This window comes from Manacus candei, unplaced genomic scaffold (assembly GCF_025592945.1).
Source record: "Manacus candei isolate 608988 ecotype Guabito, Panama unplaced genomic scaffold, ASM2559294v1 h1tg000066l, whole genome shotgun sequence".
Lineage (NCBI taxonomy): Eukaryota > Metazoa > Chordata > Aves > Passeriformes > Pipridae > Manacus > Manacus candei.
Genome location: NW_026138114.1, coordinates 111,902 through 139,743, shown reverse-complemented (window position 1 = coordinate 139,743; position 27,842 = coordinate 111,902). Strand labels below are relative to the sequence as shown.

The window sequence follows — 27,842 nt, the reverse complement described above, 5'->3', positions numbered from 1 at the left end:
GGGGGCACCGGGGGTGCACGGGGGGACACCGGGACACACGGGAGGGCACTAGAGACCCACGGGAGGGGACAGTGGGGGACACGGAGGTGGACACACGGGACCCAGGGGTCCGGACACAGGGGGCGGTCCCGGGGAGGGGGGACGGGGGGTCGGTCCCTGGGGGCGGTCCCGGGGCGGGGGGACCGGGGGGAGGACACGGGGGGAGGACACGGGGGGCGGTCCCGGGGGGCGGTCCCGGGGAGGGGGGACGCGGGGGGCGGTCCCGGGGGGCGGTCCCGGGAGGGGGGACCGGGGGAGGACACGGGGGGCGGTCCGGGGGGCGGTCCCGGGGCGGTGGGACCGGGGGAGGACACGGGGGGCGGTCCGGGGGGCGGTCCCGGGAGGGGGGACCGGGGGAGGACACGGGGGGCGGTCCCGGGGGGCGGTCCCGGGGAGGGGGGACGCGGGGGGCGGTCCCGGGGGGGCGGTCCCGGGAGGGGGGGACCGGGGGAGGACACGGGGGGCGGTCCGGGGGGCGGTCCCGGGGCGGTGGGACCGGGGGGAGGACACGGGGGGCGGTCCCGGGGGGCGGTCCCGGGGCGGGGGGACCGGGGGAGGACACGGGGGGCGGTCCCGGGGGGCGGTCCCGGGGCGGGGGGACCGGCGGCCACCGCGGGGGGCGGGGTCGGTGGCGGCGGCGGCGGAGCCGGTGGGGCCGGGGGTGCCCCGAGGGCACGGGTACGGGGGGACCGGGACCGGGACCGGCACTGGGACCGGGATCGGGGTCGGGATCGGGGTCGGGACTGGGGTCGGGATCAGGGCCGCGAGCGGAGCCGGCGGGGGGTCGGTGCAGGAAGGGCGGGGGGGACCGGGGGGATGGTGCAGGATTGGGGGGCGGGGACGGGAAGGGCGTGGGGGTGACAGTGGGGGACAGAAAGGCTTTGGAGGGACAGAGGGGGCCTGAGGAGGCTGGGGGACAGTGGCGGGGGGACTGAAGGGGCGGGGGTGGCTTGGGTGGGGTTCCGGGGGGGCCGCGCGGGTCGGAGAAGGGGCGGGGGGGGGCTGTGAGCTGCTGGGGGGAACTAGGACGGGAAAACCCCCCGGGGGGGAACCCCCGGGGCGTGTCCGCGGGGCAGGGGGGCCCGAGACTTCCCCTCTCCGCTGGGAAGGGTCAGGGCTGGCGGGGACCCCCTGCACGCCCCCGGATCCCCATCCCTTGGCTGGGGGCTCCCCGGGAGCTCTGGCCCCCCAAGCGAGCCCCCGGCTCTTGCCCACCCCCAGCCCCGCTGAGCGCCGGACCCCCGCACCCCACGGGACCCCCCCGGACCCCCACAAACCCTTCTCGAACGCCCTGGACCCACCATGCAGGACAGCGTCGACCCCCACTGTGCCCTGGGTACGTGCTGGGGGTCCTGGGCGTCTGGGGCATCCCAACTCCCTGAGGGGGGTTCAGGGGGATCCCCACTTCGGGTCTAGGGGTCTCACCCGGTGCTACCCCCACCCGCCGCAGGTCCCGCCGTGGCCAAGGTGGAGCTGGAGGAGATGGAGGCACCGGGATGTGCCAGCTCAGGTGGGCACGGGGGTCCTGGGGGTGTCAGGTGGGCACCAGGGTGGTCCAGGATACTTGGGGCCACCCTGGAGCAGGGGGGAGACCTGGCTGTGCCCCTTGTCCCCCCAGTGTGGCCGGTGGTCCCCAAGGTGGAGGTGACCCCTGAAGGCGATGGGGACAGTCTGGAAGACCCGGAGCTCCACGGCTCAGGTGAGGAACACGGCTGGGACACTGGCACTGCCGGGGGTCCCCTGGGAACACTGGGGCCACACGGTCACTGTCACCCTGTCCTGGGGCTGGGGGCAGTGCTGGCTCCTTGGGTGGCGGTCACTGTGTCCCTGGTGCCACTGGCCTTGATGGTCACTATGTCCCAGGGCCGGTGGCAGCTCCAGGTCCTTGGGTGACAGTCACTGTGTCCGTGGGCCAGTGGCAGCTCCAGGTCCTTGGGTGACAGTCGCCATGTCCCAGTGCTGGTGGCCATGCCAGCACATCCCATCCCTGGCATGTCTCCCCGCCGTGTCCCCGCAGGGCACTGGCTGGTGCGGAAGGTGAAGGTGGAGGAGGAGGAGGAGGACGAGGCCTGGGCAGCCGGAGCCGAGGCCCCACTGGCTCCACAGCCCCTTCCCGGCGCCATCCCCCCTGATCCCGCCGGGACGCCGGGAATCGCCGGCGCCTGCAAAGCGGAGGAGCCGTGCCCGGAGGAGCTGGGGTACGGGGTGCTGCCAGCCTGGGGGCTGGGGCAGCGCCTGGACGGCTCCGGGATCGGGATCGGCTTCGGCGCCAGGATCGAGATCGGCCCCGGGATGGGGCCGTGCCCCGGGATGAGCCCCGTCCCCGTGGGGCAGGAGCGCCGCCCCCAGCCCGCCCCGCGGCCCTTCTCCTGCTCCCAGTGCGGGAAGGCCTTCGGGAAGAAGGCGCACCTGACGCGGCACCTGCGGGTGCACACGGGCGAGCGCCCCTTCCCCTGCCCCCACTGCGGGCGCCGCTTCCGCCAGCGCATCCACCTGCGCTCCCACCTGCGCACGCACACCGGGGAGCGGCCCTACCCCTGCCCGCGCTGCGCCCGCCGCTTCCGCAAGAAAACCCACCTGGACCGGCACCTGCGCACCCACACCGGGGAGCGGCCGCACCCCTGCCCGCGCTGCGCCCGCCGCTTCGCCCACCGCCAGCACCTCCTGCGCCACCTGCGCCTGCACGGGGAGCCCGCCCAGGGGCACCGCCACGGGCACGGGCACGGGGAGGGGCCCCCCGAGGAGAAGCCGCCGCCCTGCCCGGGGTGCGAGACGAGCCTCACCTGGAAGCAGAGCCCGGCGTCGCACCCGCGGCTGCACACGGGGCCGGCCCCGGGGGACGGGAACGGACACCTGGACGGGCACCGGGATGAGGACGGGGACGGGCATGGCCCTGCCGAGGAGAAGCCCCTCCCTTGCCCCCAGTGCGGGACGAGCCTCGGCTGGAAGCAGAGCCCGGCGCCACACCTGTGGCAGCACCTGGAGAACCGACCCCTGGGCTGTGCCGAGTGCGGCCACGGCTGCGCCCAGGGCCCCCAGCACCCACTGCAGGCACCCAGTGCCCAGGACCCCCAGCACCCACCACAGGTGCCCGGTGCCAAGTGTGGCCGTGGCTGCACCCAGGACCCCCAGTACCCGCCACAGGCGCCCAGTGCCCGGGACCCCCAGCACCTCCTGCAGCCCCCACAGGTGCCCGCTGTCCAGGACCCCCAGCGCCTGTCGCAGGTGCCCGGCACTGAGCACCCCTTCGCCCACCACGTGTCCCAGGTGCCCCCCGCCCAGCGCCCCTTCGCCCAGGACCCCCAGCCCGCCCCGCAGGCGCCCCCCGCCCAGCGCCCCTTCTCCTGCCCGCAGTGCGGGCGCGGTTTCGGGCGCAAGGCGCACCTGGCACGGCACCTGCTGGTGCACACGGGCACCCGCCCCCACGCCTGTGCCCGCTGCGGGCGCCGCTTCAGCTCCAAGACCAACCTGGGCCGGCACGAGGCCGTGCACACGGGGCTGCGGCCCCACCACTGCGCCCGCTGCGGCCGCGGCTTCACCCGCAAGACTCACCTGGAGCGCCACGAGCGCACCCACAGCCGCGCCGGCGCCGGGACGGGCACCGCCGGCACGGGGACTGGCACCACTGCCAGCGCTGGGATGGGCACAGGGACCGGCACCGGCATCGCCGGGCCCCAGCTGGGCTGGCCAGAGCCCCCCACTCTCTGCCCCTGAGTGCCAGGATGTGCCGGGGGGCCTGGTGGCTGCCGGTGCCACATCCTGAGCACTGGGATGTGCTGGGAGGTGCCAGGGGTTCCCGTGGCTGCCAGTAGCGCATCCCGAGCACTGGGATGTGCCAGGGGTCCTTACGGCTGCCAGTGATGTGTCCTCGGTACCAGGAGGTGCCAGAGTCTCCAGCAGATGCCAAGTGCTGAATCCTGGGCACTGCGATGTGCCAGGATGTGCCAGGAGCTTCTGTGGCTTCCAGCAGCACACCCTGAGTACCAGGGTGTGCTGGGAGATGGCAGGGGCTCTGAGGGCTGCCAGTGCTGAGTCCTGGCACTGGGATGTGCCAGGGACCTGGTAGCTGCCAGTGGTGCAACCTGAGCACTGGGATGTGCCTGGTTCCCCGTGACTGCCGGTGCTGCATCCTTGGCACCCTCCACTGGGATGTGTCAGGAGGTGCCAAGGACTTCGGCGGTTTCCAGCCCCGCACCCCGAGCACCGGGATGTGCCGGGATGTGCCAGGACGTGCCGGTGGCTCCAGCCGCTGCCGGCGGTGAGTCCTGGGCACCGCGATGTGCCGGGCTGTGCCTGGGGACCTGGTGTTTGCCAGGTGTTTGCCTGGTGTTTGCCTGAGCACCGGGCTGTGCCGGGATGCACCGGGGGTCCCATCGGGGGGGACCCGCACAGGATTCCGGCCTGGCACGGGAGCGCCGCGGCTCCGGTGGCTCCGGGGTGGCCGAACCCCGGCTGAGGGCCCGAGGGGGGGCACGGGGGGTCCCCCCAGGGAAGGGGCGGTGTCCCTGCCGTGGCTGTGCCGCGGGGACAGCGGGAGTGAACCGAAATGTCAATAAACCCGTTTTTATGGAACATTCCGGGGGCCGGGGGGGGTCTGGGGTCGGGGGGGATAAAGGGGGAGGAGGCACCCGGGGTGTGGGCGGGGCCAGCGGGGGGCGGGGCCAGCGGAGGGTACCCGTCCAATAGGGTGTGGCCTGGGCGGTGGGCGGGGCTTGGTCTCCATGGCGACGGTGGGCGGGGCCTCGGGGGCCGCCGGGAGCCGCCGTGCGGTGAGTGGGGGGGGGCGGGGGGGGCTTGGGGGGGTTTGGGGGCACCGGGGGGAGCGGAGAGAGATGGGGGCCTCGGGGGGGTTAGAGGGGCACAATGGGGGCACCGGGAGGGCCAGGGGGAGGGGGGGCACCAGGGGAGGAAATAGGAAGGGTCTGGGGGGGGTCCGGGGTAAGGGGTGGGCTTTGGGGGGCATAACGAGGGCACTGATGGGGGGAACACAGGGAGCCTCGGGGGGTCTGGGGGCACGGGGGAAGGGAAGAGAGGGGCTCTGAAGGGTTCTGGGCGGTTCGGGGGCACCAGGGTGGGGGCAGGCCGGGGTCCGGGGGCTCTGCATGGGCTCTGGACCTGTCCCTGCGCTCCAGGTCCGCCCCCCAAGATGTGCCCCACACGTGCCCGTGTGCACCCGGGTCCCACCGAGATGAGCCCCACATGTGTCCCCACACCCCAGGCCACCCCACGGCCACCGTGTCGCCCCTGAGAGGTTCCCCAGTACCACCCGCAACCCCTCTCCCCCCTCAGACCACCCTGCGGGGATGGAGGGGCTTGGGGAGGAGGAGGTGACACCCCCAGATGTGCCCCACCGCCTCCCTGTGTTCCATACATCCCCCCCCATGTCCCAGAGTCCCCCAGATGTGCCCCACGCATGTCCCTGTGCCCCACTCACACATCCCACGTGTCCCCCACACCCCAGGACACCCCAGAGGCACCAGGTCCCCCCCATATATGCCCCACGTGTGTCCCTGTGCCCCCAGGATCCCCCAGATGTGCCCCACGTGTGTCCCTCTACCCCCAGGATCCCCCAGATGTGCCCCACACGTGTCCCTGTGCCCCCAGGATCCCCCAGATGTGCCCCACAAGTGTCCCTGTGCCCCCAGGATCTCCCAGATGTGCCCCACACGTGTCCTTGTGCCCCCAGGATCCCCCAGATGTGCTCCACATGTGTCCTTGTGCCCCCAGGATCCCCCAGATGTGCCCCACGTATGTCCCCAGGATCCCCCAGATGTGCCCCACTTGTGTCTCTGTGCCCCCAGGATCCCCCAGATGTGCCCCACATGTGTCCTTGTGCCCCCAGGATCTCCCAGATGTGCCCCATGTGTGTCCCTGTGCCCTCAGGATCTCCTATATATGCCCCACACGTGTCCCTGTGCCCCCAGGATCCCCCAGATGTGCCCCACGTGTGTCCCTCTACCCCCAGGATCCCCCAGATGGGCCCCACACGTGTCCCTGTGCCTCCAGGATCCCCCAGATGTGCCCCACGTGTGTCCCTGTGCCCCCCCACCCTCCCCCATGTCCCCATGCCCCAGGACACCCCCAGCCCCCCGGGCAGTTCCCCAGTGCCACCCCCAACCCCTTTCCCCTCCCAGGACCCCCCCGCGGGGATGGAGGGGCGCGGGGAGGAGGCGCCGGCGCCGGCCCCGGAGCTGTCAGAGCCGTCTGAGGACGAGGAGGAGCAGGAGGAGGAGGAGGAGGATGAGGAGGAAGGCTCGGGGGTGTGCGTGACCCCGGCGCTGCTGAAGGCCTGCACGGGCGAGTTCTCCCTGGAGTCCATCCTGCTGCTGCGGCTGCGGGGCCGCGGCATCGCCCGCCTGGGCTGCCTGGCCGACTGCTCCAACCTGGAGTGGCTGGACCTGTCCGGGAACGCCATCGCGGCGCTGGCCCCGCTGGCCGCGCTGCGCGCCCTGGCCGTGCTCAACCTGGCCGGCAACCGCGTGGCCAGCGTGGAGCCGCTGCGGGGCTGCCGCAGCCTGCGCCAGCTCAACCTGGCCGGCAACCGGCTGCGCAGCCTGCGCCAGCTGCGCTGCCTGCAGGGGCTGCGGCACCTCGAGAGCCTGCGCCTGCGGGACCCGCTGGCCCGCCTGGGCAACCCGCTCTGCGCCGCGCCCGCCTACCGCGCCGCGCTGGCCGCCATGCTGCCCGGCCTCAAGGCCATCGACGGGCAGCGCGTGGCCGGGCGCGGCAGCGAGCTCTTCCGCCTGTGCCGCGAGCTGGACGCCGCGCTGGACGGCGGGGCCGCGGCCGAGGGGCCGGCCGAGCCCCCCCGGGGCCCCCAGCCCTGGGTGCAGGCCGGGTTCTGGGAGCCGCGGGCGCCGCGCCGCAGCGCCGTGCTGGAGGAGGCCACGCGGCAGCTCGGGGAGGCCCTGCGGGAGTGCCGCGAGCTCGGCCGGCGCGCCGACGACTCCATCGCCCAGGCACAGCGGGCGCTCGGCCGCCGGCACGCCGGCAACTACGGCTTCTGAGCTGCGGGGGGCCGGGGGGGCTCCGAATTGGGCCAGGGGGGCTCCAAATGGGGCTGGGGGGGCTCCGAATGGGGCCGGGGGGCTCCAAATGGGGCTGGGGGGGCTCCGAATGGGGCCGGGGGGGCTCCAAATGGGGCTGGGGGGGCTCCAAAGGGGGCTGGGGGGGCTCCAAATGGGGCTGGGGGGCTCCAAATGGGGCTGGGGGGCTCCAAAGGGGGCTGGGGGGCACCCAGAGACACCACAGCCAACACCAGGACTGGGAGACCACCAGGGACACTGCAGCCAGGAGCCCTCGAGTTCTGAGCTGGGGGACTCCATGTAGGGTTGGGGGCTTCCAAATGGGGCTGGGGGGGTCCCAAAATGGGGCTGGGAGGGCGCCAGACGGGGCCAGGGGGCACCCAGAGACAACACAGCCAGCACCGGGACTCAGACCATCCCAGGTGCCACAGCCAGGGCAAGTTCTGAGCTGGGGGGGCCTGAGACAGGGCTGAGGGGCTCCCAAAATCGGGGTCAGGGGGCACGAAAAGGGGCTGTGGGGTCCAAATGGGGCTGGGGGGTCCAAAAGGGGCCAGAAGAACTCCAAATGGGGCTGGGGGGCACCCTGAGATGCCACAACGAGCACTGAGCCCATGAGACCACCAGAGCCACCACAGCCCAGAGCCTTCGAGTTTTGAGCCGAGGGACTCCCAAAATGGGGCTGGGAGCTCCAAACGGGGCTGGGGGACTTTAAATGGGGTTAGGGGGGCTCCAGATGGGGCTGGGGGACACCCAGAGACAGCACAGCCCAGAGCCCTTGAGTTCTGAGCTGAGGGGGCCTGAAACGGGGCTGGGGAGGTCCCAAAATGGGGCTGAGGGGCTCCAAATGGGGGTGGGGGGGCACCCAGAGCTACCATAGCCAATATGGGGACCACGAGACCACCCAGAGTCACCACAGACCACTCCGGGTCAGGAGACCCCAGAGCCTTTAGCTTTGGACTGGGGGACCCCCAAAGCCACCACAGCCCACACCAGGAAACCATCCAGAGCACCACAGCCTGGCACCTCGGGGTTCTGAGCTGGGGGGTCCCAAACAGGGCTGGGGGGGCATCCAGAACCACCACGGACCACACCAGGACCAGGAGACCACTCAGAGCCACTACAGCCAACACTGGGACTGCGAGACCACCCAGAGCCACCACCAGTCTGGTACCTTTGGATTCTGAGCTGGGGGCCCCCAAAAATGGGGCCCCCAAAAATGAGACTGGAAGACTCCCAGAGCCACCATAGCCCACACCAGGACTGCGAGACCACCTAGAGCCACCACAGCCTGGCACCTTCTGAGCCATGGGGTCCCCAAACCGGGGCTGGGAGACCCCCAGAGCCACCCCAGCCTGGCACAGGATCACCGGGGGACACAGAGGAGCTGCAGGGACCTGGCCTTGGCTGTGGGACATCGTGGGGACCGGGGGATGTTGGGGGACATCCCCGGGACAGGGGACATGGTGTCACTGCAGTAAACACGTCCCACCCTCTGGTGTCCCTGTGTCCTGCGGCCTCGGGGGCACTGCCTTGCACCCACTGCTCCGCCCGGGCCCTCTGAGTCCCCCCATCCCTGGGGACAACGGGCGGGGGTGGCACAGGGGGTGGTGACACGGAGCCCAGTTCCCTCCCAGTTCCCGCTGGGAATAAGAGCCGGGACAGCGGAGCCAGCACTGGGTTTACTGGGGAGCGGGGACAGGCAGGAGGGGGGGACACGCCCGGGACCCTCCTCGGTCACGCGGTGCTGGGGGGTGACAAGCGGGGGGTCCGGGACCCCCATGGCAGCGTCCGGCGGTGCTGTGGTGCCTGGAGAGGGGACACGGGGAGGGGGGGGCTGTGACGGGACCCCCATGTCCCTGTGTCCCCATTGCAGGAGGTTCTCTCGGCCATGTCCCCAGCCTGGGGGGTTCTCTGTCTGTGTCCCATGTCCCCACCTCAGGGCATTTCTCCAGGTGTGTCCCCTGTCCCCGTCCCAGGGAGTTCTCCCGCCCGTGTCCCTGTCCCAGGGGGTGTCCCGACGTCCCCATGCCGGGGGTTCTCAGATGTGTTCCCATCCTGGGTGTTCTCCCAGTCATGTTCCTGTCCTGTGGTGTCCCCGTGTCCCCATCCCAGGGTGTTCTCCAGGGGTATTCTCATGTCACCATCCCAGCGGGTTCCTGGGTATGTCCCTGTGCCAGGGTGTCCCTGGGGGTGTCCCCGGGGCTGTCCCCGTACCCACCTATGCCGGCAGCCCCCGGGAGAAGGCGAACATTCCGGGCAGGTACAGCGCGTCCCCTCCCTTCCCGGCCTCCTCCACCGCCCGGCACTCGGCCTCATCCCGCTGCCGGATCTCCTGCGGGCACAGCACGGGCTGGCACCGGCTGGGGGCACGGGGGGGCACAGGGGGACGCTGGGGGGACAGGGGGCACCTCACCTTGGCTGCCAGGTGATGGGCGGGGCCGCAGTTGTGGTACTTGTCCAGCACCTTGGGGACGTCGCCGGTGTCGAACTTGTAGCAGGCCAGGCAGGTCGGCTTCCGCTGGGGACACGGTGGGATGTCACCCCCCCTGGGGCATCCCAGCCCCTGGCACCCACCGTTGTCCCCTCTGTCCCACCCTGGCACCCGCAGCAGTGTGGTGGGGGGAACGGGGGGTCCGGGGGACGTCCAGGGACTGTGTCACACCCAGGATGGGGCCCAAGGGAAGGGACACCCTGGGATGTGCCCTAAGGGAGGGGGGACACTCCAGCACGTGGCTCGAGGAATGGGGACACCCCAGGATGTGTCCCAGGGGAGGGGGAATGTTGCCCAAGGGAGGGGGACACCTTGGAATGTGCCCTAAGGGAGGTGGGGGGACACCTGGGATGTGACCCAGGGGAGATGGGGACACTCGCGGGATGTGGCCCAAGGGAGGGGGGACACCCCAGGGTGTGGGCCGTGCACCGAGGGATGGGAGCGCCCTGGGACGTGGCTCAGGGAAGGGGGACGCCCCAGGCCGTGCCCCTCACCCGGTTCTCCACCACGCGGCACTGGCGCTGCGGGCCCCGCTTGCGGCACGAGGTCTGCGCCAGGCCCAGCCGGAGCTGCACGAACGTCCCCGAGGGATCCTCCTGTGGGAACGCGGGGGGAGGCCGTGGCAGGGACCCCAGAGCCCACAGCCTCCCAGGAAATCCAGCCCCCGGGGGAATCCCAAACCCTGGGAGCAACCCAAAGCCCCCAGAGGGACCCCAAATGCCAGGAGGGACCCTGAGCCCCACAGATCCCAACCCCTGGGAGGGACCCCAAACTCCAAAGGGCCCCTGAATCCTGCAGACTCCCAGGGAAATCCAGCCCCGGGAATGACCCCAGGGTGACTCCAAGGTGGGTGAGTGGCCCAAAGGGGGGTGCCCAGAGCTCCTGGCTCTTCCTGGACGTGAGTGGTGCTCCAGGGGCAGCGGGGTGGACCCGGATCCATTAATGAGTAACCGAGCTCAGCCAGGCCCAGCCAGCGGGGCCAATCCCGGGCACTCCAGGACACCCTGGCACCCACTGCCCACCTGTTCCTCCTGGGACACCCCACCCCACTGCCCTGACCCCCTTGTCATTCCCATGGCCATCCTGGATCCCAGTCCCGAACCCTGAAATCCTGGTGCTCATCCCCATCCACCTCCCACTCCCTTGGGGACACTCCAACCCCTTCCCCATTCCCTCTGGGACACCCCAACACCCTCCCATTCCCACGGCCATCCTGGATCCTTAATCCCGGATCCCAATCTCGAATCCCATTGCTCAGCCCCTCAGTGATCCTCTCCACCACCTGCTCCCTCTGGGGCACACCACCACCCTCCCTGTTCCTGTGGCCATCCCAAACCCTGGATCCCGGATCCTGAATGCTGTTACTCACCTGCTCGATGATCCTCTCCACCGACTGCTCCATCCGGGACACCCCAAATACCTCCCCATTCCCTCTGGGATGCCCAACCCTCTCCCCATTCCTTCCAGGACATCCCAACTGCCTCCCCAATCCTCTCCCCATTCCTTCCAGGACATCCCAACTGCCTCCCCAATCCTCTCCCCATTCCTTCCAGGACATCCCAACTGCCTCCCCAACCCTCTCCCCATTCCTTCCAGGACATCCCAACTGTGTCCCCAACCCTCTCCCTGTTCCTTCCAGGACATCCCAACTGTGTCCCCAACCCTCTCCCTGTTCCTTCCAGGACATCCCAACTGTGTCCCCAACCCTCTCCCCATTCCTTCCAGGACATCACAACTGTGTCCCCAACCCTCTCCCCGTTCCTTCCAGGACATCCCAACTGCCTCCCCAACCCTCTCCCTGTTCCTGTGGCCACCCTGAGCCCCAGATCCTAATTCCAATCCCTGCTCCCCCATTCCATGACCCCCCAGCCGCCTGCTCCCTCCTGGACACTCCGTCCCCCTCCCCACTCCCTCTGGGACACTCGACCCCCCCCCCTGGCCCCCTCCCCGTTCCCGTGGCCATCCCAGCCCCGCTCCCGGTCCCGCTGGGTCCCGCCGCTCACCCTCTCGACGAGCCCGTCCAGCTCCCTCTCCCTGAAGAGGAAATGCACGTTGCTGCGCCCGTGGAAATATTCCAGCACGTCCCGGACCACGCGCCGCTGGAGCGGGGACTGCCCCGCGGCCACCGCGGCCACCGCCAGGGCCAGCGGCAGCCACAGGGACACCGGGAGCCTCATCCCGCCGGGAATGGCCTCACCGAGCCGCCGGCCGCTGGCGTCGGGCTGGCATGAGCCGATTTCCTGGGATCTGCCCCCAAATCCGCCCCCGGGACGGCCCCGCGAGTGACCGGGAGGAGGGGCTGGAATGGGATGGGGGAGAGACCCCGGGAATGGCGGCGGGGCCCGCGGGAATCACGGCCTGCCCTCGGGAAAGGGCTCCTGCCCTCGGGAATGGGCTCCTGCCCTCGGGAAAGGGCTCCTGCCCTCGGGAGCGGCTCCTGCTCCCCAGGAACAAACTCCTGCAGCCCCGGGAATGGGCTTCGGCACCCCGGGAACAACCTCCAGCTCCCGGGAATGGCGTCATGCTGGGAATGACATCCCGGGAACCAACTCCAGCCCTCTGGAATGGCTTCATGTCCCACTGGGAATGGCATCCCGCCCCCGGGAGCAACCTCCTGTGCCCCAGAAATAGCTTCGTGTCCCACTGGGAATGGCATCCTGCCCCCGGGAACAAACTCCTGCCCCGGGAAATGGGCTCCACCCCTGGGAACAGGCTCCTGCCCCCCGGGAATGGATTCATGTCCCACTGGGAATGATACTGTGCCTCTGGGAATGTCTCCTGCCCCCAGGAACGGGCTCCTGAACACCAGGAACGGGCACCAGCCCACTGGGAATGGGCTCCTGCCTCTGGGAACAACCTTCTGCCCCCCGGGAATGTCATCACATCCTGCTGGGAATGACATCCTGCCCCCAGGAACAGACTCCTGGCCACTGGGAATGGTGTCATGTCCCTGGGAACAACCTCCTGCCTCCGGGAATGGGCTCCAGCCCCTCGGGAATGGCTCCTGCCCCCGTCCCAAGTGTCCTTGTCCTGGATGTCCCCTCCTGGGAGCAGGAGCGGGGGGATGATGAACGCCAGGAGATGGGGGGGCACCGGGAGAGATGGGGGGTGTCGAGGTGGGGGACACAGAGGGGACCGGGGAACACTGGGAGGACATGGAGAGGCTGAAGGGGTGAGGGGAAGGGACAGGGGGGACACGGAGGGACACAGGGTGGGCACCGGGGGGAGCGGGGGGCACTGGGGGGGCTGAGGAGTCGTGGGGAGACACCGGGGGGGGACAGGGAGGCACAGAGGAGTCACTGGGGGACAACGGGGGACAATGGGGGCACCAGGTGGGCACCAGCAGAACACTGGAATTACTGGGGGGCCACTGGAGGGGCACTGGGGGGCACTGGGGGTGACACTGGGGGGCACTGGGGGTGACACTGGGGGGCACGGGGGGCACTGGAGGAGCACTGAGGGTGACACTGGGGGGCACTGGGGGCACTGGGGGGCACTGGGGGGCACTGGGGGTGACACTGGGGGGCACTGGGGGCACCGGGGGCACTGGGGGTGACACTGGGGGGCACTGGGGGCACCGGGGGCACTGGGGGTGACACTGGGGGGCACTGGGGGCACTGGGGGGCACTGGGGGTGACACTGGGGGGCACTGGGGGGCACTGGGGGGCACTGGGGGTGACACTGGGGGGCACTGGGGGCACCGGGGGCACTGGGGGTGACACTGGGGGGCACTGGTGGTCACCGGGGGGCACTGGGGGGCACTGGGGGCACTGGGGGTGACACTGGGCGTGACACTGGGGGGCACTGGGTGACACTGGGGGGCGGGGTCTCTCCGGCCCCTCCCATCCCGTCGCAGCCCGGTGATGCCGACAGGGGGCGCTGCCCCAGGCCCCGCCCCCGGCCGGGCGCGGCCACGCGGTGGGCGTGTCTTTTCTAGATGACATCATGGACGCGTTAACGTCATCGGACGCGTGACGTCATCGCGTCGCGGGACAGCGGCCGCCCGTGAGTTTCCCTGGGAGGGGGCTCGGGGGGGGGTCACGTGACCCCGGGGACACGAACGGGGGGCTTGGGGGGGGTCGGGGGGGTTCGGTGTGTCAGGGGGTGGTTTTGGGGGTCTCAGGGCGGTCTCGGGGGTGCCGGGGGTGTTTGGGGTCTCAGAGGGGGTCGGGGCGTGTTTTTGGGGGTGTTTGGGGGTCTCGGGGGGACACGCGGGGCAGCGGCGGGTTCGAGGCTCCCGCAGGAGCTGCTGGGGGGGATCCGGGAGCGCTGGTGCTGGGGGGGCCATCCCGAACCCCCCGAGCCCGGGATCGGGGCTGGATCTGCTCCCGGCTCCAGGGGCTGTTCTCGGTTAACGAGTGATTCCATATTTCCGGCTATTCCATATTCCCTGGGGCTATTCCCGGCTGGACAAGGCCGGGCTGTCCCGGGGCTATTCCTGCCTGCCCAGACGAGGCTGTGCCGGGGCCATTCCCAGCTCCCGGGGCCATTCCTGGCAGGACGAGGCTGCATCGGGGCCATTCCCAGCTCCTGGGCTATTCCCGGTTGTCCAGGAGATGCCGTACCGGGGCTGTTCCCGCTCCCGGGGCAATTCCTGACTCGGGGGCTGTTCCCGGCTGGATAAGCCGTTGCCGTGCTGGGGTCATTCCCTGCTCCGGGGCCATTCCCGGCCCCGGGGCCATTCCCGGCCGCCGCTCCCGCAGTCTCCCATCCCCTCCGTCCCATCCCATCCCGAACTACAACTCCCAGCTCTCCCGAGCTCTCTCGGCTCGCAGTCGGATCCGGCCCCGCTCGGCCCTTCCGCGCCCCAAATTCCGGGGGGAGGAGGAGGAGGAGGAGGAGGAGGAGGAGGAGGAGGGGCGGGGGGAGGCCGAGCCCGCTCCGGGGCTGCCGAGCTCCTCGGGCCCGGCTCCCGCTCCCGCTCCCATCCTGTCCCCATCCCCACTCACATTCCCGCTCTCCCGCTCTCCCAGGACCCCGCTGCGGCCATTTGAGCGAGTCGGTGGCGGAAGGAGGCCAGGAAAAGGACGGGAAGAGGCCGGGAAGGGGCTGCGAAAGAGCCCGGGAAGAGGCTGAGGAAGAGCCCGGGAAGAGGCTGAGGAAGAGCCCGGGAAGGAAGCGGGAAGGGGCCGGGAAGGGGCCCCGGGGGAGCGATGTCCGCGGGGGGAGCGCCCCAGGTACGGGGGGATTCCCGGCGGGATCCCCCGCTGCTCCGCCACCCCGGGACTTTTGGGGGGGACGCTGTGGGGGATTCCCGGGCCCGGGACTCCTCCCGTGCTTTTTTTTTCTCAACCCCTGGAACCCCCCGAGAGTTTTTCCGGGAAATCGGCGCTTTGGGAAGTCCCGGAGCGCGGGGCCCCCTCCGGCTCTGCCCTCCACCAGGCTCTGGGGTTGGGAACATGAGAGGAATCCCGGGGGACACGGGGGGGTCAGGGCTTGGGGGTTTCGGTGTCCCTGGAAAAGCAGGATCGGCTCCTCAGGGAAGGTTCCTCCCCCAGTGCGGATCCCGGGGGGGGGCTCAGGGAGGAGGGGGGGTCAGCCCCCAGCTCAGGGGGCAGGAATCTGGTTTGGAGGGACAGGAACCAGGTTTAGGGGCAGGGGTCGGGATGGGGGAACAGGAATCTGCTGGGGGAGCAGGGATCTGGTTGGGGGGGCAGGGATCTGGTTTGGGGAACAGGGATCTGGTTTGGGGAACAGGGGTCTGTGGGGGCTCATCCCTCAGCTCTGGGGGCTCTGCCAAGCCCTGCTTGCTCTGATGGGGTCACAGGCACGGGGCCGCAGCTTCCCTACACTGAGGGAAATTCCAGTGGGTCCCAGTGCTGGGATTTCCTGTGGGAATGAGCCCACCCGGAGCTGGGACCCCCCGAGGGGACGTGGGAGAGTGGGGTGACATCCCTGTTACCCGGGCAGGACATGCTCCAGTGCCGTGGGCTCCATCCTGGAGCGAGGGGCCTGGCCCTGGGATTTGGGATGCAGGAACAAGGGGATGATCCCTGCCTAGGGAAGTGTCCCAAACTGACACAAAGAGGCCCCAAATGGCCCCCAAATGCCGCTGAGCTGCTGCCCCCTCCCCAGCCCGCCCACGCCCTGGATCTGCTCCCGTATTCCCGGCTGAGCCCGGCGCCACGGCCCGGATCCCAGCTGGATGCTGTCGGCGCCGAGATCCCGTCGGATCCCTGCACAGGTGGGTGGTGGGGGGCACGGGCGGGGGACCCTGTGGGACGGGGGTGGGGAATTCTCCGCTCAGAGCTCGGTGCATTTTTGTGGGAGCTTTGAACTGGGCCGATGAAAGTGTTCCGGGGGATTCCCGGGAGTGGGAGAGGCTGCGGGAAGAAACCAGAGCCCAGGAATGGCTCCATCCCACCCCACCTGGAACCTGGTTCTCCAGGAGCGGCTCCATCCCCCGTTCCCAGAGCCCAGTTCTCCCAGGAGCGGCTCAGTCCCACCTTCCCGGTTCTCCCAGTGGCAGCCCCACCCCTGCTCCCGGCTCTCTGGGTGACAGCCGTGTCCCCCGGTCCCCAACCCCGGCTCCCCAGTGACAGCCGTGTCCCCCCAGGGTACCGGTTCTTCAAGCCGGTGGGGTTGTTTGGGATGAAGCCGCCGGAGGAGCCGTTCGGAGCCGCGCGGACGGGCCCGGAGGACTCCAAGGCCCTGGGCAGCCCCTGCGCCGGTGAGTCTGGATCCTCGGGAATGGGGGAGCCTGGGACTGGGGGGAAGGGACGGGCTGGCACCGTGTGAGGACATTTGGGACCTTCAGAGACGCTTTGGGGCCGTTCTGAGCCAGTGTAAGGCAGTTTGGGACTGTTCTGGGTCAGTTTGGAGCCGGTGTGGGGCTGGTTTATGTCCATTTTGGGCCAGTTTTCAGCCATTTTGGAGCCATTTGGTGGCCATTCTGGGCCCGTTTGCAGCCATTTATGACCAATTTATGGCCATTCTAGGCCAGTTTTGGCCAGTTTTGTGGACCAGTTTTTGCCGTTTTGGACCAGTTTATGTCCATTCTCAACCAGTTTTGGCCATTCTGGGCTGGTTTGGGCGGGTTTGGGCCAGTTTTTGTCATCCTGGGCCATTCCGAACCAGGTTGTGCCAGTTTATGGTAATTTAGGGTCAGTTTTGACCAGTCTGGGCCAGGTACTGGCAGTTTTTTGCTGGCACCGGCCCAGCACCACTGTGGGTGAGGGGTGCAGGAGGTTGGGGGGGTGTCACAGGCTGGGGAGTGCAGTGGGTTTTTGGGGGCACTTCGAGGTGTCACAAACTGGGAGCTTCGAGGGGGGTTTGGAGGCTGTTTGGGGGGCCACAGACCACGGTGATTCCATGCTGGGGGTCCCACATGGAGCAGGGGGGCTGGATCCAGGGCCTTCCCACTCGGGACAGCCTGGAATTCCCCGAGGGCCGGGCTGACTCCGGGCTGTCTCCGGTGCAGTGGAGCCCGGGCGGGTGAGCAAGGTGGAGCCCGAGGAGAAGCCCGGGATCGGCGCCGGCTCCCTGGAGCTGTTCCCGGCCGCCGGCAGCAGCTCCGGCCGCTGGTTCCCCGGCGGGCAGCGTGGCCCCGAGCCCCCCCGGGACCCCCCGGCCCCCCGTGCTGGCTGCTGGGGGGCCCAGGGGGGCGTCCCCGGCCCCTTCCGCTGCGGCCAGTGCGGGAAGGGCTTCCGGCAGAAGCAGAGCCTGGTGACGCACGAGCGGATCCACACCGGGGAGAAGCCGTTCCGGTGCGGGGACTGCGGGAAGAGCTTCAGCCAGCGGCCCAACCTGCTCACGCACCGGCGGGTGCACACGGGCGAGCGGCCCTTCCCCTGCGCCCAGTGCGGCAAGAGCTTCTCGCAGAAGGCCAACCTGCTGGCCCACCAGCGCATCCACGGCGCCCACCCCGACGAGGGCAAGGCGCGGGCGCGGCCGGCGCGGGGCTGCGCCGAGGACACGCCCTTCGTGTGCCCCGAGTGCGGGAAGAGCTTCCGGCAGAAGCCCAACCTGATCACGCACCGGCGCATCCACACGGGCGAGCGGCCCTTCTCCTGCTTCCTGTGCGGCCGCAGCTTCAACCAGAAAACCAACCTGGTGACGCACTACCGGGTGCACACAGGTGAGCGGCCCTTCGCCTGCGCCCAGTGCGGGAAGCGCTTCACCCAGAAAACCAACCTGGTCACGCACCAGAGCACCCACACCGACCTGCGCCCCTTCCCCTGCGCCCAGTGCCACAAGTGCTTCAAGGACAAGGTGTCCCTCAAGGCCCACCAGAAGACGCACGTCCCCCGCCAGCGCCGCTGCCTCGCGCGCGGCCCGGCCCCCGCCGCGCCCTTCGGGGCCGCGCCCGCCCTGCTGCCCCCCGCGCCCGCCCCGCAGGACCCCCCCTTCGCCCCGCTCCCGCCCGCCCCGAAGGCCCCCGAGGGCGCCGAGCTGTTCCCCTGCGAAGAGAAGGGCTTCCCCCCCCCGCCCCCGGGTGAGCCCCCCTTCCCCTGCGCCCACTGCGGCGACGGCTTCTGCCCCAAGGTGCCCCTGCTGCGGCCCCCCGAGGCGCCCCCAAACTTCTCCCCCGGCCCCCCCCCTCCTGGGGCCCCCGGGGGCACAGCCGGGGCTGGGGGACGCCACGGCCCCCCCCGAGAAGCCCTTCATCTGCAACCAGTGCGGGAACAGCTTCGGGCTCTGGCTCGCCCTCGTCGCCCACCAGAAGAGCCACGCGGGGCACAAGCCGTGCCCCGGGGCCCCCCCCGAGCCCAGTCCCGGCGCGGAGCTGCCCCCCGGGTCCCCCCCGGCACGGGCGGGCGAGGCCCGGCCCTGGCCGTGCCCCGAGTGCGGGCGCAGCCTGGCGCAGTGCGAGCGGCTGCTGCGGCACGGGCACGGCGCCGGCGGGCGCGGCCCCTTCCGCTGCGACACCTGCGGGAAGCGCTTCAGCCTCAAAACCAACCTGGCCACACACCAGCGCATCCACACAGGTGAGCGCCCCTTCACCTGCGGCGTCTGCGGCCGCCGCTTCAACCAGAAGGGCAACCTGGTGACGCACTACCGGGTGCACACGGGCGAGCGGCCCTTCGCCTGCGCCCAGTGCGGGAAGCGCTTCGCGCAGAAGCCCAACCTGCTGGCCCACCAGAAGACCCACCTGGGCCGCCAGCCCTTCACCTGCCTCGAGTGCCCCAAGCGCTTCAAGAGCAAACTGTCCCTGCGGGTGCACCAGCGGGTGCACGCGGGGCCCCCCGGCACGGCCCCCGGCACCGCCGACCCCGCCGGGGCCCCCTTCCCCTGCGGGCCCTGCGGGGAGGCCTGCGGCGAGCACGGGGGGCCGCCGGCGAACCCGCGCGGGCGGCCCCACTCCTGCCCCGAGCAGCGCCGGGCCTGCGCCGAGCACCACCACCCCTGCCCGGAGCAGCACCGCGCCTGTGCCGAGCAGCTGCACGCCTGCGCCAAGTGCCCCTGCGCCAAGCGGCTGCACCCCTGCCTCGAGCAGCCCCGGCCCTGCGGCGAGCAGCCCCACGCCTGCGAGCGGCCCCACGTCTGCGAGCGGCCCCACGTCTGCGAGCGGCCCCACGGCTGTGCCGAGCAGCTGCACCCCTGTGCCGGGTGTCCCCACGCCTGCGCCGAGCGGCCCCACGCCTGCACCAAGCAGCCCCACGGCTGCGCCGAGCACCCTCACGCCTGCGTGGAGCAGCCCCGCGCCTGCGGCGAGTGCCCCCACGCCTGCGCCGAGCGCGCCCACCCCTGCGAGCAGCCGCTGCCCTGCGCCGAGCAGCCCCAGCCGTGCCCCGAGTGTCCCCACGGCTGCGCCGAGCGGCCGCACGCGTGTGCCGAGTGCGGGAAGCGGTTCCGGCAGAAGGTGAACCTGGCCGTGCACCTGCGCACGCACACGGGGGAGCGCCCCTTCCGCTGCGCCGACTGCGGCAAGGGCTTCAGCCAGAAGGCCCATCTGCTGCGGCACCGCCGCACCCACGGCGCCGGCCTCGCGCCCGCCTGCTCCGCCGGGGACCCGCTGGGCAAGGGCCCCGAGCCCCCGGCCCTGCTGCTGCCCCCCTGCTCCCGCGGGGCCCCCCCGGCCCGGCCCGACAGCCCCTCGGGCGCCGCCGACATCCTCCTGCAGCTCATGCAGGACGAGCACCCCCCGGGCCCCGGAGCCCCCCCGGTGCCCCCGTGCAAGTGCCCGGGGGAGGGTCCGGGCCCCAGGGCGCCGGGGCTGCCCCCCCCGTGCTGCTGTGCCGCCTGCCTGGCCCCCCGCCCCCCCGAGCCCCCCCGGGGGCAGCTCTGGGCCAAGGCCGGGGGCTGCGCGCGGGCCTTCGAGGAGAAGCGCGTGCCGGGAATGCCGGGAACGCCGGGAGCGCCGGAGCAGGAGCACATCGAGGAAAAACCGGCCCCGTGTCCCGGCTGTCTGTAACCCCCCGGGACCCTCACGGCGACGTGCACCAGGATGCACGCTGGGGCCCCTGCCAGGACCCCCACCCCTGCCCCCGCACTGGGACCCTCACTGGGACCTGTCCAGGCCGCCTGTGACCCACAGCAGGACCTGCACTGGGACCTGCCCTGGCTGTCTGGGACCCCCCTGCACTGGGACCCCCACCAGGACCTCCACAGGCAAGGGCTCAGCTCCCACACTCGCCCACGCCGGACCCTGACGAGGACAGAGCCGAGGGGTCGGAGCCGAGGGGTCAGAGCCAGGGTGATCCCTGGCTGGACGTGACGCTGGGACTTGGAGGAGCCTTGGGGGGATTGGATGGGGCAAACCAGAGCCAGACTGGGCCATGGCCCATTTCTGGCTTGGGAAGACACCAAAGGACTGGAGGGGGTGCCACTGGACCTGGATCTGCCATGTTGGCTCAGCCACACAGACTGGGAAGAGCTGGATCCAGTGGCTTAAAAGTTGCATCCACTTGAGGCAGCCATGGGGCGAGAGGGCTCCAGCTGCTTCCAGAACCTTCCAGGCTGTTCCAGACTGGATGGCATTCCACAAGGACATGGTTGGGATGGAAGAGCCAAGCCCTGCCACTGCAGGAGTCTTGAGGCCTTTTCTCCTGTTGGATGACCTGGGATCCCCAGTCCAGCTCCACAGAGAGGAGCTGGGAGAGCACTGGGAAAACAGCCAGGAAAATGGCCTGGAAAGGGTCAGCTCTGCTTCCAGAAGGGACCCGGAGATGCCTCTGGTCCGGGGGGGGCGGGGGGGCAGCTTGTGCTTCTGCTTGCTCTGGATAACTGTGCTTTGGGACTTGATATTGGTGGGGGCTGGGGGGGCTTCCAGGGGCATGGGGGGCATGGGATGCTTGTTGGGCTCTGCTTGGCATCTCTGTGTCCCCCCTGGTGTGACAGAGCCAGTGGCCAGGGGGCTGCAGCCTCGGGCAGAGCTTTGGCCATGGGCACCGGGATCTGCCATTGCTTCATCCCAAAGGGAATAGGATCTTCTGAGGGGACCGACACGGGGCAGCCACCACTGGAGCCCCAGCCGGGCAGGGGGTCCCGCCCCAGCCCTCTTCTTCCCCCAGCTCTGCTCTCTGCAATTCTATTTTTTGAGGTTATTTAAAATAAAAGCTTCTGATGGCTCCAGCAGCTCTGGGTGCTCTGTCCAGGAATGGGGGGACACGGGGGTCTCCCTAGAGCCTCAGTCCCAGCCTGAGTCCCGGCAAAGGCTGTGCCAGCTGCAGCCCCCGGACCGTCACTGTGACAAGGGGCCACCGGGACAGTGACAGTGCCGGGACCCTCCAGCGCGCCCGGTGGCCACCAAACCTCCCCTGGACACCAGGTGGGAGCTCAGGACCAGCGCGGCCACCCAGCCCACCCCGGGGTCACCGTCACATCCGCTGGGGTGGCACTGAACCCCCCGAGCTCCTGGGGACGGACCGGGGGTCTCACACTGAGGGCTGTCGCTGAGGGGACACGCTGGGACACAGACCCCCCCCTGTCCCGGCTGGGGGCACTTGGAGTCCCCCCGGGTGGGTTCTGGGGGGATCGGGCACAGGGGCTGCAGGGGCAGGACCCGGGGGGGCTTTGGTTGTTCCTGCCCTGGTGTGGGACCCTCCAGTGTGGGACCCTCCGGTGTGGGGGCTCCCAGACGCCCGGAGTAGCCGGGCTGGTTTCTCGGGATTTGGGGGGGTGGAAGGTGGTCTTGGAGAGCAGGGGGGTGTCCCCGAGCAGCCCCGCTCGGGGGGTGGCCGATGCTGCCGGGGTGGGCGATCGCGGCCGCCATCGCCCGGGCAGAGCCCCCCAAACCACGCGGGGATCCCCGGCCCGTGGGTGCGGTACCCCACACCCCTCCCGGTGCCCCACACCCCTCCCGGTGCCCCCCGCTGCCGGTGCCCCCCGCTGCCGGTGCCCCCCGCTCCCGGTACCCCACACCCCTCCCGGTGCCCCCCCTCCCGGTGCCGCCCCCAGCCCGGCCCCTTCCGCCGCCGCCATCGGGCCCCGCCCGGACATGCAGAGGGTGAGGGGGGGCCGGGAGCGCCGGGAGGGCTCGGGGGGTCCCCGGGGGTCCCGCTGTCCCTGCGGAGGGGCCGGTCCCGGGATTGGGGGGCTCCGGGGGTCCCCGCGGGGGGGTCAGTGGGGCCGGACAGGGCGGGGCGGTCCCGGCGCCTCCGGGCGCGGGTAACGGGAGGGGGGAGGCGGGCTCGCAGAGACCGGGGGGCGGCACCCGGGGGTCCCCACGGCCCAGGGGTCCCCACGGCCCAGGGTATCCCCACAGCTCCTCCGGGGGGTCCCCACAGCCCCAGGGAGCCCCGGGGGTCCCCACTCCTCCCGGGGTTCCCCACAGCCCTGGCAGTCCCCCCGGGCCCCCTGTGCTGACTGTGGGGGCCGGAGCAGCCCCAGGACAGGACCCTTTGGGTCCCGGGAGGTGCTGCAGTCCTGGGGTGCCCAGCGAGGGGTGCCCAGCGAGGGCTCGGTGCTGCCGGCTCCCCTGAGCCCCCCGCTGTCCCCCCAGGGGGTGCCCCCCGACGCGTCGTTCGAAGAGGTGGCCATTTACTTCTCCCCCGAGGAGTGGGCAGAGCTCCTGCCCTGGCAGCGGGCACTGTACCGAGAGGTCATGGCTGACAACTACGACCTGGTGGCCAGTCTGGGTGAGGGGCCGGGGGGGCACCGGGCTGGGGGTGTCACAGGGCTGGGGGCATGGAGATGGGGGGGTCACAGGGCCGGGGGCATGGCCGGAGGCTGAACCGGGGGTCCGGAGGCTCGGCCGGGGGCAGAGGCTGAGGTGAGGGTCCACAGCCTCAGCCAGGGGTCCGGGGGCTCGGCAGGAGTCCAGGGCTTGGCTGGGGGTCTGGAGGCTGAGCGGGGGGCCCAGGGGCTCAGCCAGGGGTTCAGAGGCTCAGCTGGGGTCTGGGGGCTTGGTCAGGGATCTGGAGGCTGAGCCAGGGGTCTGCATCCCCAGCCCCCTGGCAGAGCCGACCTGCCATCTCTCGATGGGAACAGGGCCGCGAGTGCATCCGCGGCTGTGAGGAATAAAGGCACCAGACAGACACCCCGGCCCTGCTGCCCCACAGCCCCCCATGCGCTGTGCCCTGGCCCCACAGCCCCCACAGCTCCCACAGCCCCCACAGCCCCCAGGGCAGCCCCCACAGCCCCCACAGCTCCCAGGGCAGCCCCCACAGCCCCCACAGCTCCCAGGGCAGCCCCCACAGCCCCCACAGCCCCCAGGGCAGCCCCCACAGCCCCCACAGCCCCCAGGGCAGCCCCCACAGCCCCCACAGCTCCCAGGGCAGCCCCCCGGCCTGGTGGCGGTGACAGTCCCCCAGTGACACTCACCGGGCATTTTGGGGGGCACTGAGGGGTCTCTTTCCTGCACAGGCTCCGTGTCCAAGTTCGCTGCCATGAAGGAGGAGTCGCCCGGGGAGGTCCCCTGTGCTGGGGGGGACAGCAGAACCTCTGACGCCTCCAGCACCGGTGAGTGACTGGGGACATCCTTGGGGACATCCTTGGGGTCGCCCTGGGCTGTCACTGTGCCGTGAGGGGCTGGCCGGGGCCAGAGCCCCTGTCTGACACTCCCCTGGACTGGGTGGGAGTCCCTCCAGCCCCCCGGGTGTCACGGGGGTGGGTGGGGGGCCGACGGTGGGTCTGGGACCCCCTGTGGTGACACCCTTTTCCCAGCAGTTGCCCAGGACGGTTCTGCCAGTGAGGATGATGACGGGGGGCACTGGGAATTGGGGTTCAGTGCCCCCCGCTCCGGCTGGAGCGACACCACCCCGGGGGGCTGGTCCGGGGCCCCCCCTCGGGAGGAGCCGGGGCCGCCCCCGTGTGACGGGCTGGGGCTGAGCTGCGGGGCCGAGCCCCCCGCCCCGGGCCCGCCGTTCGTGTGCGGGACCTGCGGCAAAGCCTTCCGGCACCGCCGCAACCTCCTCACGCACAAGAGGCTGCGCGGGGGGAACCGGGCCCGGCACGGCTGCCCCGAGTGCGGCCGCGCCTTCTGCCTGCGCGGGGACCTGCTGCGGCACCGCGGCTCGCGCCGGGGGCGGCCCGCCTGCCACCAGTGCCCCCAGTGCCCCCAGTGCCCCCAGTGCCCCCAGTGTCCCCAGTGTCCCCAGCGCCACCAGTGTCCCCAGTGTCCCCAGTGTCCCCAGTGCCCCCAGCGCCCCACGGGCGCGGCGGGGCCGTGCGAGGACCGTCCCTTCGTGTGCGGGCGCTGCGGGCGCGGCTTCGCCTGGCGGGAGAGCCTGGAGCTGCACATGCGGGCCCACCCGCCCCCCGAGCGCGCCCACCCCTGCCCCGAGTGCGGCCGCACCTTCCGCAGCCGCGGGCACCTCCGGCTGCACCGCCGGGCACACGCCGGGCACCGGCCCTTCCCCTGCGCCCGCTGCGGCCGCGCCTTCGCCTCGCAGGCCAACCTGAGCACACACCGACGGCTGCGCCGCCGCTGCCGCGACCCCCGAGCACGGGGGAGCAGGGACCCCCAGGGGAGCAGGGACCCCCAGGGGAACAGGGACCCCCAGGGGGAGAGGGACCCCCAGGGAGAGAGGGACCCCCGAGCACAGGGGAACAGGGACCCCCAGGGGAACAGGGACCCCCAGGGAGAGAGGGACCCCCAGGGAGAGAGGGACCCCCAGGGCAACAGGGACCCCCAGGGGAACAGGGACCCCCGAGCACAGGGGAACAGGGACCCCCAGGGAGAGAGGGACCCCCAGGGGGAGAGGGACCCCCGAGCACAGGGGAACAAGGACCCCCAGGGGGAGTGGGACCCCCGAGCACAGGGGAACAGGGACCCCCAGGGAGAGAGGGACCCCCAAGCACAGGGGAACAGGGACCCCCAGGGAGAGAGGGACCCCCACGGAGATGGGAACAGGGACCCCCAGGGGAACAGGGACCCCCAGGGGGAGAGGAACCCCCACAGGGATGGGAACAGAGACCACCCCGAGGATGGGAACAGGGACCCCCAGGGGGAGAGGGACTCTCTCAGGGATGGGAACAGGGACCCTTCTGGGGAGAAGGACCCCCACAGGGATGGGAACGGAGACCCCCAGAGGGAGAGGGTTTCCCCCGGGGATGGGAACATGGATCCCCAGGGGGAGAGGGACCCCCCCGGAGATGGGAACAGGGACCCCCAGGGGGAGAGAGACCCCCGTGGGGATGAGAACAGGGACCCCTCCAGGAATGGGAACGTGGACCCCCAGAGGGAGAGGGACCCCCACGGGGATGGGGAAAGGGACTCTCACGGGGATGGGAAGAGGGACTCCCCTAGGGAGGAGAACAGGGACCCCTGCGAGGAGAGGGAGCCCCACAGGGATGGGAACAAGGACCCCGCCAGGAATGGGAACAGGGACCCCTCTGGGGAGAGGGAGCTCCACGGGGATGGGAACAGGGACCCCCAGGGGGATGGGAACAGGGACCCCCAGGGGGAGAAGGACCCCCACAGGGAGGAGAACGGGGACCCCTTTGGGGAGAGGGAACCCCATGGGGATGGGAACAGGGACCCCCAGGGGGAGAGGGAGACCCCCAGGGATGGGAGCAGGGATCCCCGGGGGGAGAGGGAGACCCCCAGGGATGGGAACAGGGACCCCCGGGGGGAGAGGGAGACCCCCAGGGATGGGAACAGGGACCCCCGGGGGGAGAGGGAGACCCCCAGGGATGGGAACAGGGACCCCCAGGGGGACGGGGACACCCACAGAGAGAGGGACTCCCTTGGGGACCAGGTCACCCGTGGGGACAGGGATCGCCAGGGGGACAAGGACCCCCTTGGGGTTGGTGATGCCTGTGGGGTCAGGGACCCCCTTGGGAACGGGGACCTCCTCAGAGACAAGGATACCCTCAGGGATGGGAACCCCCTCGGGGCGGGGGCTGACCCAGGGGGTGACCAGCAGTAGCCACAGGATGGGATTGTCCCGGTGCTCCCATGAAGGTGATGCCAGTGCCACGGCCCATCCCGGGCACCCCGGAACTGTGAGCACCTGGGGACCCCTGAAACCACCTGGGGGGCTTCTCCGTGTCCCTTTGGGCCTCAGGAACCCCCTGGGATGTGTCTCCGTGTCCCTTTGGGCCTCAGGAACCCCCTGGGATGTGTCTCTGTGTCCCTTTGGACCTCAGGAACCCCCTGGGATGTGTCTCTGTGTCCCTTTGGACCTCAGGAACCCCCTGGGATGTGTCTCTGTGTCCCTTTGGGCCTCAGGAACCCCCTGGGATGTGTCTCTGTGTCCCTTTGGGCCTCAGGAACCCCCTGGGATGTGTCTCTGCGTCCCTTTGGACCTCAGGAACCCCCTGGGATGTGTCTCTGCGTCCCTTTGGACACGGAGACACATCCCAGAGGGATAGATCAAGATACATCAAGGTGTGTCTGGACCTTGATATATCTTCAAACTTTGGGAAATCCCTCTGGGATGTGTCTCCATGTTCCCTTTGGAGTCTGAAGTATCTTCAGACTTTGGGAAATCCCTCTGGGATGTGTCTCCATGTTCCCTTCAGGCCTTGAAGTACCTTCAGACTCTGAAATGTCTCTCCAGGGTGCTTCCCACTTCTTCAAGACCTCGGAAAATCCCCCTGGGACGTGTCTCCATGTTCCCTTTGGGCACTGAAGTGCCTCCAGACCTCGGAATGTCCCTCCAGGGCACTTCCCAGTCCTCCCAGTCCCACCAGTGCCCTGCCCCAGGTCTGTGTTTAAAGCCAGGAGTCTCTTTATGTCTGTTTATTCTGATTATTGTCGTTTATTTATTCTTTTCTATTTTTCTATGTTATTAAATTCTATTTAGGTTATTCCAGCTGTTCTCCTCCTTATTCTAATTCTTCTCCTCGTGTCCCTCCCGCTCCCTCCGGACCCACCAGCACCTACTGGGACGGAGCCCCCCAGTCCTGGGGGTGCTGTGACAGTGGGAGCCACCACGTGTGCCCCCAGTGCCCCCCCCCAATAAATAACCCCCCAAAATTGGGAGGTTAATGTAGAAACGAGTAAAAAATGCAAATGAGGCTCAGGGGGTGGTTTGGGGGCACCTGGGGGGGCACCCACGGACTGGGGGGGCACCTGCAGCCCCACAGCCACCCCCAGTACAGCCCAGTACATATGGGGCAGCCCCAGTACAGCCCAGTACATACAGACCAGCCCCAGTATGGCCCAGTATGGCCTAGTTCACATGGACCAGCCCCAGTACAGCCCAGTACATATGGGGCAGCCCCAGTACAGCCCAGTACATACAGGGCAGCCCCAGTACAGCCCAGTATGGCCCAGTTTACACAGGCCAGCCCCAGTACAGCCCAGTACATACAGACCAGCCCCAGTATGGCCCAATTTCACACAGACCAGCCCCAGTATGGCCCAGTACAGCCCAGTTCACACAAACCAGCCCCAGTACAGCCCAGTACAGCCCAGTTCACACAGACCAGCCCCAGCACAGCCCAGTACAGCCCAGTACAGCCCAGTTCACACAGACCAGCCCCAGCACAGCCCAGTACAGCCCAGTACAGCCCAGTTCACACAGACCAGCCCCAGCACAGCCCAGTACGGCCCAGTTCACACGGCCCAGCCCTGCAGTGATTCCCAGTATGGGAATTCCCTCCCCTCCCAGTAAGCCGGCGGCTGCTCTGCACTGGGAGCACTGGGAGTGTCCCCGAGCTGGATGTCACGAGCAGCAGGACAGATGGTGACATTCCCACAGGAACGGGGACAGACCCCCCCCCTCCATCTGCCCCCGGAGCCGGGAAGGAGGATGGGAATGCACTGGGGAAACTGGGACACCACGGAATCGGGGAAGTGCTGAGGTGGGAAAACTGCAGGACACTCCCCCGAGTCTGCCTGGCCCAGAGACCACCACTGACCGTGTCCCCAAGTGCCACCACTGACCGTGTCCCCAAGTGCCACCACTGACCGTGTCCCCAGGTGCCACATCCCCAGGGCTGCTGAGCCTCCCAGG

At 70.1% G+C, this 27,842-nt stretch overlaps 5 protein-coding genes across 7 annotated transcripts; 4 read left to right on the top strand and 1 right to left on the bottom strand.

The window, feature by feature from the left end:
- Positions 1–647: 647 nt before the first annotated feature.
- Positions 648–4,611, top strand: LOC127479324 (zinc finger protein 467-like). Its single transcript, XM_051806134.1, has 5 exons — positions 648–717; positions 1,261–1,375; positions 1,490–1,549; positions 1,658–1,738; positions 2,057–4,611. The coding sequence occupies exons 2-5, from the start codon at positions 1,342–1,344 to the stop codon at positions 3,751–3,753; spliced, it is 1,872 nt and encodes a 623-aa protein (XP_051662094.1). The 5' UTR covers positions 648–717; positions 1,261–1,341; the 3' UTR covers positions 3,754–4,611.
- A 143-nt stretch (positions 4,612–4,754) lies between these two features.
- LRRC61 (leucine rich repeat containing 61) lies at positions 4,755–7,072 on the top strand. The gene is made up of 2 exons (XM_051806175.1): positions 4,755–4,808; positions 6,174–7,072. Exons 1-2 carry the CDS (start codon positions 4,761–4,763, stop codon positions 7,044–7,046), a joined length of 921 nt encoding a protein of 306 aa, XP_051662135.1. The 5' UTR covers positions 4,755–4,760; the 3' UTR covers positions 7,047–7,072.
- A 1,652-nt stretch (positions 7,073–8,724) lies between these two features.
- Positions 8,725–11,817, bottom strand: RARRES2 (retinoic acid receptor responder 2). Its single transcript, XM_051806181.1, has 5 exons — positions 11,559–11,817; positions 10,050–10,151; positions 9,478–9,582; positions 9,283–9,396; positions 8,725–8,870 (listed from the first exon to the last, which is right to left on the bottom strand). Exons 1-4 carry the CDS (start codon positions 11,730–11,732, stop codon positions 9,283–9,285), a joined length of 495 nt encoding a protein of 164 aa, XP_051662141.1. The 5' UTR covers positions 11,733–11,817; the 3' UTR covers positions 8,725–8,870.
- Positions 11,818–13,377: 1,560 nt separating this feature from the next.
- Positions 13,378–20,041, top strand: LOC127479316 (zinc finger protein 271-like). 3 transcript variants are annotated; one of them, XM_051806122.1, is made up of 6 exons: positions 13,378–13,560; positions 14,529–14,732; positions 15,466–15,739; positions 16,112–16,225; positions 16,976–17,632; positions 18,483–20,041. In XM_051806122.1, exons 2-6 carry the CDS (start codon positions 14,709–14,711, stop codon positions 19,907–19,909), a joined length of 2,496 nt encoding a protein of 831 aa, XP_051662082.1. In that variant the 5' UTR covers positions 13,378–13,560; positions 14,529–14,708; the 3' UTR covers positions 19,910–20,041. The 3 variants fall into 3 exon arrangements, with proteins under 3 accessions (XP_051662082.1, XP_051662081.1, XP_051662080.1); XM_051806121.1 differs by having other exon boundaries at positions 15,631–15,739; positions 16,976–18,482; positions 18,593–19,501; XM_051806120.1 differs by lacking the exon at positions 13,378–13,560 and having other exon boundaries at positions 14,523–14,732; positions 16,976–18,482; positions 18,593–19,501.
- A 1,874-nt stretch (positions 20,042–21,915) lies between these two features.
- LOC127479317 (S-antigen protein-like) lies at positions 21,916–26,580 on the top strand. Its single transcript, XM_051806123.1, has 4 exons — positions 21,916–21,943; positions 22,439–22,574; positions 23,302–23,397; positions 23,605–26,580. The coding sequence occupies exons 1-4, from the start codon at positions 21,935–21,937 to the stop codon at positions 25,806–25,808; spliced, it is 2,445 nt and encodes an 814-aa protein (XP_051662083.1). The 5' UTR covers positions 21,916–21,934; the 3' UTR covers positions 25,809–26,580.
- Positions 26,581–27,842: the final 1,262 nt, after the last annotated feature.